The 12,641-nt window shown below is 43.1% G+C and overlaps 3 protein-coding genes across 5 annotated transcripts in view; 1 reads left to right on the top strand and 2 right to left on the bottom strand.

Annotated features, from left to right (window-relative positions):
• Positions 1–12,641, top strand: part of PSMB2 (proteasome 20S subunit beta 2) — a 623,524-nt gene that overhangs the window by 295,262 nt on the left and 315,621 nt on the right. The window lies entirely within an intron of this gene.
• LOC126959105 (protein argonaute-3) overlaps positions 1–12,641 on the bottom strand; it is a 235,011-nt gene that overhangs the window by 161,893 nt on the left and 60,477 nt on the right. The gene's annotated exons all lie outside the window — the stretch shown is intronic.
• LOC126959182 (protein argonaute-1) overlaps positions 1–12,641 on the bottom strand; it is a 47,096-nt gene that overhangs the window by 19,200 nt on the left and 15,255 nt on the right. For 2 of the 3 annotated variants that reach the window (XM_050798137.1, XM_050798139.1), the window contains 4 exons: positions 8,642–8,761; positions 8,166–8,288; positions 7,899–8,032; positions 3,069–3,253 (listed from right to left, as the gene is read on the bottom strand). In XM_050798137.1, coding sequence (XP_050654094.1) covers positions 3,069–3,253; positions 7,899–8,032; positions 8,166–8,288; positions 8,642–8,761 — 562 coding nt within the window. Of the gene's footprint in view, positions 1–3,068; positions 3,254–7,898; positions 8,033–8,156; positions 8,289–8,641; positions 8,762–12,641 lie in introns of all 3 variants that reach the window. The other variant, XM_050798132.1, reaches the window with a different exon arrangement.

Here is a 12,641-nt window from a genome sequence, read left to right as displayed (position 1 = left end):
GCTTCCCAGGAGGGATGGTGAAGGGTCTTTAGAAGAGTCTGACGGCTGCTCTTTTCTGCTGGCTTAGTTCCTAGGCAAATGACTCCATTGCCTAGGAACTAAGCCAGCAGAAAAAGAGTACCAGTCAGATTGTCCAGGTGATATAATCAAGGAACTGCATGTAAATGAAAGAAACTCGAGGTCCCAATAAAATATCTGAGGCTAGAGAGAAGTGTAACATAATTGAGCCCAGGAAAGGGAAAATTCTGAGTAAGTACTGCCTTTCCCAAGCATGCTGTACCATTCCCAAGCCAAAACACTGGATTTTCCCTTTAATGGAGGGAAATCAGAAACATGAATACTTTCTCAAGGAAGTTCTCCTAAAAAGCATCCTTATCATCCATACAAGGGCCCAAGAAAGACAAGGACTGAAGATCAAACAACTTCTCTCCATAAGTTAATTACTAAGTATCATATCAGTGAAAGGCACTCCCTTAGGTGTGTTTATAGAGAGGAAAGATTTCAGAGCAGAATGGGATCCACTCCACAACAAAGTATCAAGTAAGGTAGTAACTGATCAGTGGTCTGATACACTAGAGGAATCCAGAAAGAGATAAGTTCACTCTCCAGGTGAAATGTCAAGAATAAAAAATAAGTAGTATTTAAACTGGGTATTAAAGGATGGAGAGAATTTTAAGGGCAAGGTGGGGGACAAGAAGAAGAGGATACAGATATTCCAAGTAAAGGCAAATGACGTGAACAAAACCAGAGATTGAAAACCACAGACAAGAAATGAGCACTCAGAGTGTCAGCTACATGCCAGGCACTGTGCTAGATTCTGCTTTTTATATAATTAATTCATGATGCTCAGAACGGTTAGGTAATGTGTCCAAGCCAGTTGACTGGTATAGCCAGGATTAAATTCAAATTCAGCTCTCTTCAACAATTCCAGAACCAGCAATCATTCCAGTATGAGTGGCAAGCGAACAGTGCAAGATAAAGCTGAAAACATTAAACTAAGATCAGGTCCATTAAAACCCTTTATGCAGTAATTAATAGTAACCAATGAAGGTATTTTTGATAGTAGAGTCACAAAAAGTCTTACTTGGAACCCATTCAAGAAAGTCTTGAGGCAGGGCATGGTGGCTCATGCCTGTTATCCCAGCACTTTGGGAGGCCGAGGCGGGCAGATCACTTGAGGTCAGGAGTTCGAGACCAGCCTGGCCAACATGGTGAAACCCCATCTGTACTAAAAATACAAAAATTAGCCAGGAGTGGTAGTGCGCACCTGTAATCCCAGCTACTTTCGAGGCTGAGGCACGAGAATCACTTGAACCCGGGAGGCGGAGGTTGCGGTGAGCTGAGATGGCACCACTGCACTCCAGCCTGGGCAACAGAGCAAGACTCTGTCTCAAAAAAAAGAAAAAAAGGAAGGTTAGAACTCAGTTGAGAAGTGTGGATCAAGAGCAGGGCATATTATCTTGAGAAAAATGTGAAGAACAATGAAGGTGAAGCAAAAGGACAGACTGTCTCCAAAGTTTGAATGAAGGTACTTAGAAGCAACTGTGATGTCAAATACAGAAGTAGGAAAGACAAGGTTTATAGAGAGGACAAACTACTGAAGAGATGGTCCAATAAAACACTTTCTAAGAGCAGACACTATATCTGTTTTATTCATCAATATATCCAGATCTTGCACAGTGTTCCATACATAATAGGTGATCAATAACCTCTTGAAGAAGAAAGGCAGAGAGGCCAAAGGGACAGACAGAAGTTGCAGAGGGTTCAAGGGTTGAATCAAGATTTTAATCACATATAATAATAGGTGATGATTGAAGCAACTGAAATGAATGGGAATTTTAATAAAATGTAAAGGCAGAATGAGAAGGCAGACAACAGGAACCTGTAGAACACCAAGGATTCCTAGTAATGACAAAAATAAATAAGGAGAGATAGAAGAAAATATCCAGAAGTCAAGAGGACAACTGAGAAAAGTCATTGGCAAGCCTGTGCAGAGATTTAGGAGAAAGGTAGACAGAAGGCAAGATGGCTGAAAGAGACATAGAGAATACAGAGAACTCATTCAAAAAGGTTTTTTTTGTTTTGTTTTGAGACAAGGTCTCATCACTACGTTACCTAAGCTGAAGTACAGTGGCACAATTGCGGCTCACTGCAGCCTCAACCTCTTGGGTTCAAGAAATCCTCTAGCCTCAGACTCCCAAGTAGCTGGGGCCACAGGTGCACAACATGACTGGCTAACTTTATTTTTTCGTAGAGATGAGGTCTTGCTTTGTTGCCCAGAGTGGCCTCGAATTCCTGGGCACAAGCGATCCTCCCACCTTGGCATTCCAAAGTGCTACAATTACAGGTGTGAACCACTGTACCAGGCCTCAAAAAGTTCAATGAAGGAAACAGGAAGACAAAAGCTAAAAGAGATGGCAAATTTGTGGTAATGTGCATTAGGATGGCGGATCTGAATATATTTGAGGGTTGAAAGGTATGAAGTCCCAAAGGTAGCAGGATGGGTTGGGAAAGAGAACACAGAGGAGTTGAACAAGGTAAGAGGAACTCTTACTCCTTTGAAGCAGGAGAGATGGAGACGGAAAATGGCATAAAAGAAAAGTGCTGTGACAGAAATTTATATAGTCATTCCTATTCTAAAAAATGAGAGGAAAAGAGGAGAGATAGCAAGTCTCTCAAAAAGTCCAAGTAATTACCAGGCAACACGATACTAACAGGACCACCTATTCTGCTTGGTTGTGCTGCACAATGTCCAGATAAACAACGCACTCCTAAGGATAGGAATCTAGACCAACCCATCTCTGTACCTGGCCCAGCTTAGCCTGGCATAAGGACCAGCACACAAAGGACCCCAGTAAATGTTGTTGGGAAGGAGTGTGTGCAGATAATTAGGATCTGGAATCACTCAATGGCTCAGGCATGCTATTTCTCCTATAAGAGGAGCACTGACATTAAGTAACAGCTCTGGTCAAAGCCAAGACTCTAGACTGAGTCCTTCCCAGGAGACCCCAGGGAGCTACGCTGAGAAGAGTCCTATCACCATTATCACTGTCCCAAGAGAACTGTACCATACACTGGCGTCTTCCCTGGCAGGATGACAATAATGAGCTGCAGCCCTGAGTAGGTGTTCTTGAGATGCCGGAACATAGGCTCCACGCTGTCTGCCCCCTGGGCATATTTGCAGAAACAAGGCTGACCCTGGATAGGCATCCCCGCATCCTTGGAAATCTTCCGCAGCTGGTCTGTGAAGTTCCTGTACACATGCATGGTCACAAAGGAGGCAGTGAGTCTCACTTGAATTCTTCTGACAAAAATCCATCCATCTTAGGTGTTTAGCACTGTAAGAGGCACTGAGAGATTGGTTTTTTGGTTTTTTTTCTTGAGACAGGGTGCTCTGTCATCCAGGATGGAGTACAATGGCACAATCTGGGCTCACTCAAGCCTCGAGCTGCCAGGCTAAAACAATCATCCCATCTCAGCCTCCTGAGCAGATAGGACTAGAGGCATGCCACCATGCCTGGCTAACTTTTTTTCTTTTTAGTAGAGATGGGATCTCACTATGTTGCCCAGGCTGATCTCAAGTTCCTGGACTCAAGTGATCCTCCCACCTCAGCCTCCCAAAGTGCTGGAATTACAGGCATAAGCCACTGCACCCAGCTAACACTGAGATTCTAACATGAATGATACACAATAATAGCTAATGTAAAAAATACATTTATAGTTGAGTAAGGTAAGAGAGTACTTGCTAAGTGTTCAATGGTACAAGCAAGGAGATGAGGAAGCCCAGAGAAGGGACCTATGGGAATTCTCAGGGTTCCCACCTTGCCCCACTCAAGCAGCTGATTCCTGTGCTCCATTACATGTCCAAAGAAATAGGCAGATGCCCATGTGTAAGGCCTTTCTGCTCAAAGCAGAGGTTCCAACAGTGACGGGAGCACAGGAGATGCTCAGTAAAAATGAGTTCCCTCCTTCCCAACTGGTTCTTTGAAACCTAAGAGCCAATTATTAAGCTTCCTTCCTTTGGCTTTAGGGCTTTACCCTGGAGAGGAAGACAAAGTTGGAAGAGAGGACACACATGCAGTAGAGTAAAAAAATCAAGCTACATAAAGATACTCAAAAACTGAAATAAGCAGCAGGAAATTTAATTTGTGATAATCTTCCATTTAAATTTAAAAACAATGTACAAGACGACCATGGAAGCAGTTGTTTAGGAGATATTATTATATAGCATATAAATAGCAATGTGATAGTTTTGTGAGAAAGTATTTTTTCACATATTTAGTAAAAACACACAAGAAAAATAAATACGGTAAATACTATTATGCAAAATTTAAAATCATTTATATATAAGTATATAAATTGAATAGGATAGTTACAATAATTCATAACAGTGGCTTCATCAGAAGGGAGGAATGGGGCCAGCACAGTGGCTCACACCTGTAATCTCAGCACTTTGGGAGGCCAGGGTAGGCAGATTACTTGAGGTCAGGACTTCGAGACCAGCCTGGCCAATCTGATGAAACCCTGTCTCTACCAAAAACACAAAAAAACCTAGCTGGGCATGGTGGTGAGTGCCTGTAATCCCAGCTACTCAGGAGGTTGAAGCAGGAGAATTGCATGAAACAGGAGGCAGAGGCTGTAGTGAGCCAAGATTGTGCCACTGCACTCCAGCCTGGGCAAGAGCGAGACTGTCAAAAAAAAGAAGGGAGGAATGGGACTAGGGTGGAGGACATAAAGGAACATCAAATTTACCTGTAATATTTACATTTAAAAAAGGATAAATATGACAAAACTGGATGGATACATGTTATTCTCTATATTTATCTTAAAAAATTTTTTTCAAAATGAATGTTAGAATAAAAAAACATTACCTAACCACTGTTTCACGTAAATAACAGCTAGGGCTTTGACCATTAATAGTATGTTTTCCATTTCTCTGCCCTGTATACAACTGCAATGTAGCTATTAAAAAGCCAGTATGTTATCAGATTTCATGAATAGTGGGTCTCAACTTCAAGGAAAGACGTATTTCCAATCTTCTCTCTACTACCAGCCTACACTTGGAATACTGTGTCCAGTGCTGGGGGCCACAAACTATTGTGAGATGTTTAACATGAGGAAGGCCCTAAAATCCCATCTTAAAGGTGATATAGCTAAAGTAATAGGGCCTCTTTAGCCAGAAAAAAATTGAGGGTTGCATCTAGAACTCTATCATCCATCATCCCCCAACTACTAGTTTGTCGAACCCCATAGCACCCTCATGTCTTCTCCCACTTTCTCAGTGGAAAGGATGCCCTTTCTCAGTGCTCTGGATCCCATCACCCCATACACACTTAGGAACTTTGCTCTGTTTATTTTCCAGTTCCTCTAAGTTATATCTTCAATCTCCACTTACTATGTACATTCTCACTGGACAATCTCAGCCACTGCCATAGATGACTTGGAAATATTTACCGTTAGCCCAGTCAGAACCACAGATTTAACTGGCTACTAATGACCCACATGAAAAAGCCACATTCTTACCCCTTACAACTAGGTTTCACTGGGGGAAGGGAATGTCTGATAAACTCTTCCAAGTTTGAGGTTCTGGGTTTACTGGTGCCCATACCCCAAAATAGCCAAAACAATAGATTATCCCAAAAGAAATGGACAAGGGAAGGACATGGGAGAAACACAAGAGCACACAGAGAATAGAACTACTATGAAGAGACTATGGCACAAAGGCAAAAAGCTGGGAGTCTTTCCAATACTGCCAAGCAGGCTGGCTTAAATAGGGGCTAAAGAACTCAGAAAAAGGCCAGGCGCAGTGGCTCACACCTGTAATCCCAGAACGCTGGGAGGCCGAGGTGGGCAGATCACGAGGTCAGGAGATCAAGACCATCTTGGCTAACACGGTGAAACCCCGTCTCTACTAAAAATACAAAAAATTGGCTGGGTATGGCGGCGGGTGCCTGTGGTCCCAGCTGCTCAGGAGGCTGAGGCAGGAGTCTGGCATGAACCCAGGAGACGGAGCTTGCAGTGAGCCGAGATCGTGCCACTGTACCTGGGCTACAGGGCAAGACTCCGTTTCAAAAAAAAAAAAAAAAAGAACTCAGGAAAGGAGACAAGAACCCATTTGCAAGGAACCACAATTATGATGGTTGTTTGTGCAGCCGTGAGGGGTAAGGGAAGAAGAGCAAGGGCAGGTCCCATAGTCCCCAGATCCATCAGGAGCTGTTAGAACTTTTTTTTTTTTTTTTTGAGACTGAGTCTCGCTCTGTCACCAGGTTGGAGTGCAGTGGCACAACCTTAGCTCACTGCAACCTCCACCTCCTGGGTTCAAGCAATTCTCCTGCCTCAGCCTCCTGAGTAGCTGGGACTACAGGCACGTGCCACTACGCCTGGTTAATTTTTGTATTTTTAGTAGAGACGGAGTTTCACCATATTGGCCAGGCTGGTCTCAAACTACTGACTTCGTGATCTGCCCACCTCAGCCTCCCAAACTGCTGGGTTTACAGAAAGGAGCCACCGTACCTGACCTAGAACTTATAGAATCTATATTGCCCAGCAAACTCCTGGGCTGAAGTGATCCTCCTGCCTCAGCCTTCTGAGTAGCCAGGATTACAGGCACGCACCACCGCACCCCAGCTAAGAACGAATTCTCATGACTCCAAGGTCAGCTGAACTCATCACGGCATACTTCCCCACTACCCTTGTCTAGCCAAAACGGTCGGCTCCATCAACTCTTCCTCATCCCTACAGTGTGCTGATCCCACTCCAGATCCAGAGACTATGAGAAGCAACCACTTCAAAACATGGCAATAACCAACTAACTGTATGCTATACGTAGGAAACAACTAACTGTGAGTTTTGTGGCATTTTAAACCTATCTCAATAAAACAACCAAACAAACAAACAAAAAAAGGGCTGGGCGTGGTGGCTCATGCCTATAATCCCAGCACTTTGGGAGGCCGAAGCAGGTGGATCACAAGGCCAGGAGATCAAGACAATCCTGGCTAACACACTGAAACTTCATCTCTACTAAAAATACAAAAAATTAGCCAGGCGTGGTGGTGGGCGCCTGTGGTCCCAGCTACTCGGGAGGCTGAGGCAGGAAAATGGCGTAAACCCGGGAGATGGAGCTTGCAGTGAGCCGAGATCACGCCACTACAATCTAGCCTGGGCTACAGAGCGAGACTCTAGCTCAAAAAAAAAAAAAAAAAAAAAAAAAAAAAGACTCCAGGGGAGGGGTTGTTGACTTCTCAAGCCATTACTGCCTGGTTTCTTTAGATCATTTGGCTAAAACACTTTCCTCATTGGTGCCATCTACTCCCAGCTACGGTGGCACAGAGGCCCTGACAACCCTAAACAAGCTGCTCTTGTTTAGCAGCCCTAAACAAGCTGCTCTATTTTGTTTCCAATTAGGAACACAAGTTTTGAAGCTCAGATCTGATTTACTTCCAACTCTGACACTTTCCTGATGATGTGCAAACTTTGGACAAGTTACTTAACCTCTTTTGAGCCTCAGTCTCCTGAAAATGGACATATCACCACCTACTCACTGTAAAGATGAAATGAGAGAATAAAAATTAGGTACTTAAGTACAATTTTGGTGTAAACATTACAGTCATCACTATTTATTACCAATGATAATTATAACAATAAAATAATTCAGGCCTCTCTTAGGAGATTCATGCCCTAAAATCATCATCTTTGACATAGATATGGCTCCTTATTAACTTCCCCTGACCACAGATCGATAGAAAAGGAACTGGTAGCAGTTTGAGCCAGAAAGCACAATGCAGGCAGAGTCAAGACAGAACACATTACTGATCAGTATCGGCCCCTGGGGACTACAGGAAGGTAGGCAGCTCCAGGGTCTTTCCCACCCTTCCACCCCTACACCGAACCCTCCTTACTTGAGCACCTCTTCTCGACACTGTTTTTGGGGTGCGAAGCAGGCGATGGCCCAGACTTTGATCTCAATCCCATTGTAGAACTGTTTCCCCCGCATGTCCCAGACACCCTGATTGGGTGTGGCAATGGCCCGGTTCTGGGGATAGGCAGAGGGGGCGCCCAGGTGAGCCTCAGTAGAGTCAGGTGGGTAGGGGAGCAAAAGCCCCTGGCTATACAAACCAACCACCCCCATATACCCTGAGATGTTGTCTGGCCCTGACCCTGCTCACCCGGCCGCCGTACTGCAAGATGGGCGCCGGCAGCACTCGCCCTGTCACCTCCGTCATGTCATCCTTCACTTTGATCCCAAATTCCTGGATGTAGGGATCTAAGTTGTAGCTGGCATTCTTCATCTGCAGGACAAAAGAGAGCAATCTCAGGAGAGCAAGAGCTTGGCAATACTGCTCACCCTCTGGGTATCAAGGAGAGAACCCTAAGGAGAAGCTGGGGTTGGCACAGAATAGTCCTAAAAAGAGAGGGAAAGTGGAAGATGAGGGAAGTGACAGGATAACACAGCAAAGTAATACAGGAGAGAAAAAGAGATAGAAAGCAAAGCAGCTATACGATAAGAAAGAAGAGCAGCCGTATAGAGTCCTAGGCAACAAATCTAGACTTGGGTTCTCCTGAAGGAAGGTCCTGCTGGGGCATTAAAACATTTATGCTACCAATGGCCCCAATGACTGAGCAAATGAGTAGGCCCACTAACCAGGCGACTGATCTCCTCCTGTCTGTCTGGAGCGGATCTAGCTGTGGCCTTTATCATGGTCGAAGTCTGGTTGTCGGTCAGCTTTTTAATACAGCGTTGCCCAGCCACAATGTTACAGACCTGAGGAAACGAGAAGGACAGGTAGCTCTGGCTTGAGTACAGTCCATCCTGTATCCAGAGCCCCATAATAAGGAAAGATACCTTGGCTGTCAGCCATGGGGAAGGGAACTGCAAAATCCTTTGTGCATACATGTATTCTCCTCTTGAGTTTCACTTGATAGGTAAGTTAGAAAATATTCATGTGCAAAGTAAAAGGCAATTCAGGCCGGGCATGGTGGCTCATGCCTGTAATCCCAGCACCTTAGAAGCCAAGGCAGGCAGATCACTTGAGGTCAGGAGTTCAAGACCAGCCTGGCCAACCCATCTCTACTAAAATTACAAAAATTAGCCAGGCATGGTGGTGTGTGCCTGTAATCCCAGCTACTGAGGAGGCTGAGGAATGAGAATCGCTTGAACCAGGAGGCGGAGGTTGCAGTGAGCCCAGATCACGCCACTGCACCCCAGCCTGGGTGACAGAGTGAGACTCTGTCTCAAAAAAAGAAAAAAAAAAAAAAAAAGGCAATTCAACCACTTTGTGATTAAAAACTTGTGATCCAGCGCCAGATCTGGGCTCAGGTCTCATATTTTATTTATCTATTTTTTTTTTTTGGATGGAAAAAAAAAAGAGATGGAGTCTTGCTCTGTCGCCCAGGCTGGAATGCAGCGGCACAATCTCGGCTCAGAGACATCTGCCTCCCAGGTTCAAGCAATTCTCCTTCCTTAGCCTCCCGAGTAGCTGGGATCACAGGTACCCGCCACCACATCTGGCTAATTCTTGTATGTATGTATGTATGTATATATGTATTTATTTATTTATTTTTGAGACAGAGTTTTGCTCTTCTTGCCCAGGCTGCTGTGCAATGGCACGATCTCAGCTCACTGCAACCTTCACCTCCCAGGTTCAAGTGATTCTCCTGCCTCAGCATTCCAAGTAGCTGGGATTACAGGCATATGCCACCATGCCTGGCTAATTTTGTATTTTTAGTAGAGATGGGGTTTTGCCATGTTGGCCAGGCTGGTCTTGAACTCCTGACCTCAGGTGATCCACCCACCTTGGCCTCCCAAAGTGCTGGGATTACAGGAGTGAGCCACCGCGCCTGACCTTCATATTTTAAATGAGGATAATAGTAACAATCTCAGAGTTGTCTCAAGATTAAATAAAGCACTTAAAGGACTGAGTATAGTTCTGGAACACAGAAAACAATAAGTTGCAGCACAGAATATTATTTACCAAAGGACCATATATAGAGAGCTCTTCTGAATACTGAAAAACTCAATATACACAAATTAGATTTCTAAGGCAGCTCTCCATGGTGGCAGGTACGTAGTTGCTCCATCCAGCAACCCACCAGGACTAGGGTTGGCTCTAAACTCCTGAGCCCCCAGACCACCGCTATCACCGTCTCTGTTGGCTGACAGTGTCCTCTGCTGGTGTGAGAAACATCTTGCCATTTACTTCATCTGTTCTGGGCCCAACAGAAAACAATAGAGATCATAAAAAGGTGTCTAGTGACATACAAGACTTCTAATCCCCAATATACTATATCCAGGATGCTGTGAACAGGAAGGCTGCTAGAATTGAGAGAGCCAGTAGGTCTGGAAATACTTCTGTTTGAAAGTACAGCTTTGCCATTTCTAGGGGATGCTACCTTAAACAGGACTCTTAACCACTCTGAGAATCTTCTTTAATCTCAAACATGAGAAAAAAAATACACTAGCTGTCTCATGAGGTTGTTGTAAGGATTTAGATGAGATGAAATGTGGAACTCGCTCCCAGAGGGCCAACATTCTTTACATACTAATTCTCGTCCTAATTCCCAGAGTTCATGGTAAACAATGGGAAGGAAAACCAGCCCAAGGTCACCTGCCTTCAAACTCTATATTCCAGAAAATAAACAAAATAGTCAATTCACTTAATGAAAATCCAAAATTATTGAAATTTGTGAGATTGTTCTCTTAAAGGTGCCTTAAAGTTGTAGCATTCTTTACAGGTGGTTACAGATACAGAATTAAAATCAGGGATGTGGTGAAATTAGAACACTTGTACAATGTTAGTGGGACTATAAAACGGTATGGCAATTTCTCAAAAAATTAACCATAGAATTACCATATAAACCAGAAATTCTGCTTCTGAGTATGTACTCAAAAAACAGGAACTTCAACAGATATTTGTACATCTCTGTTCACAGCAGCATTATTCACAATAACCAAAAGGAAGAAGCAACCCAAGTATCCATGGACAGATCAATGAATAAACAAAACGTGATACATACATACAACGGACTATTATTCAGCCTTAAAATAGAAGGGAATCTTAACATGCTACAACATGGATGAACCTTGAAGTCATCGTGTTAAGTGAAATATGCCAGTCAAAAAAGGACAAATACTGTATGATTCCACTCATTTGAGGTACCTACAGTGGTCAAATTCATAGAGACAGAAAGTAGAATGGTGGTTGCTAAGGGTTAAAAGGAGGGAGTTGTCGTTTAATGGGTATAGAGTTTCAGTTTGGAATGATGAAAAAGTTCTAGAGATTGGTCATGGTGATCGTTGTACAACTGCGTGAATGTATTTAATGCCACAGAACTGTATACTTCAAAATGGTTAAAATGGTGAATTTTATATTATGCATATTTTACCACAATTTGAAAAAGAGAAGACGGAAGAAGGAATGAACTGTGATTTGAACATGAACAAATGATTTTGTGGACACTCACTGACCTACATAACTATTCAAGGAAGATACAGAGGTGGACTGGAGGTACTACTTCTAGTTTCTAGTTGGATCTTCACAACTAGAAACTAGAACAGCAATAATCCATACTGTTCTTCTACTTAAAATTTTCTAACAGATTCATATTATAATTAGAATAAAATCCTACCTGGCCAGAAATTAGAACTATCATTCATTGCTGATGGGATTGTAAAATATCATAGCCACTTTGGGAAACAATCAGGTAGCTCATCAAGATGTTAAACATTGGCTGGGCGCGGCGAATCACGCCTGTAATCCCAGCACTTTGGGAGGCTGAGACAGGTGGATCACGAGGTCAGGAGATCGAGACCATCCTGGCTAACACAGTGAAACCCTGTCTATACTAAAAATACAAAAAAATAGCTGGGCGTGGTGATGGGCACCTGTAGTCCCAGTTACTCGGGAGACTGAGGCAGAAGAATGGTGTGAACCTGAGATGCAGAGCTTGCAGTGAGCCGAGATCACGCCACTGCACTCCAGCCTAGGTGACAGAGCGAGATTCCATCTCAAAAAAAAAAAAAAAAGATGTTAAACATTGTTATATATTATATCACTCTTAGGTGTATACTCCAGAGAAATAAAAACTTATGTTCACACGAAAATATGTACAACAATATTCACAGCAGCATTATTCATGATACCCAAAAAATAGAAACAATTCAAACGTCCATTAACTGATAAATGAATTAACAAAATATGACATATCCATCTGATGGAAAGAGGATAAACCTTGAAAATATTACGCTAAGTGATAGAAGTCAGTCATAAAAGGACACATATTGTATTATTTCACATATATGATATGTCCAAAATAGGTATATCCAGAGACTGAAAGTAGATTAGTGGTTACTACAGGCTGTTGGGGAGAGAAGGAATGGTGAGTAACTGCTAAGGAATATAGGCTTTCTTTTAGGAGTGACATGTTCTGGAATCAAATAGCGGTGATAGTTGTTGTACAATTCTGTGAATATACTAAAACTACCTAATCATTTTTAAATGGTGAATTTTATGGTATATGAATTGTATCTTGATACAGCTGTTTTTTTTTTATATATATATTTTTTGAGACAGGGTCTCTCTCTGTTGCCCAGGCTAGAATCCAGTGGCACAATCACAGCTCACTGGGTTCAAGCAATGCTTCCA

Source organism: Macaca thibetana, chromosome 1 (genome assembly GCF_024542745.1).
Source record: "Macaca thibetana thibetana isolate TM-01 chromosome 1, ASM2454274v1, whole genome shotgun sequence".
NCBI lineage: Eukaryota > Metazoa > Chordata > Mammalia > Primates > Cercopithecidae > Macaca > Macaca thibetana.
The sequence above is the reverse complement of the archived record's forward strand: the minus strand, read 5'-3'. Positions and strand labels throughout refer to the sequence as shown.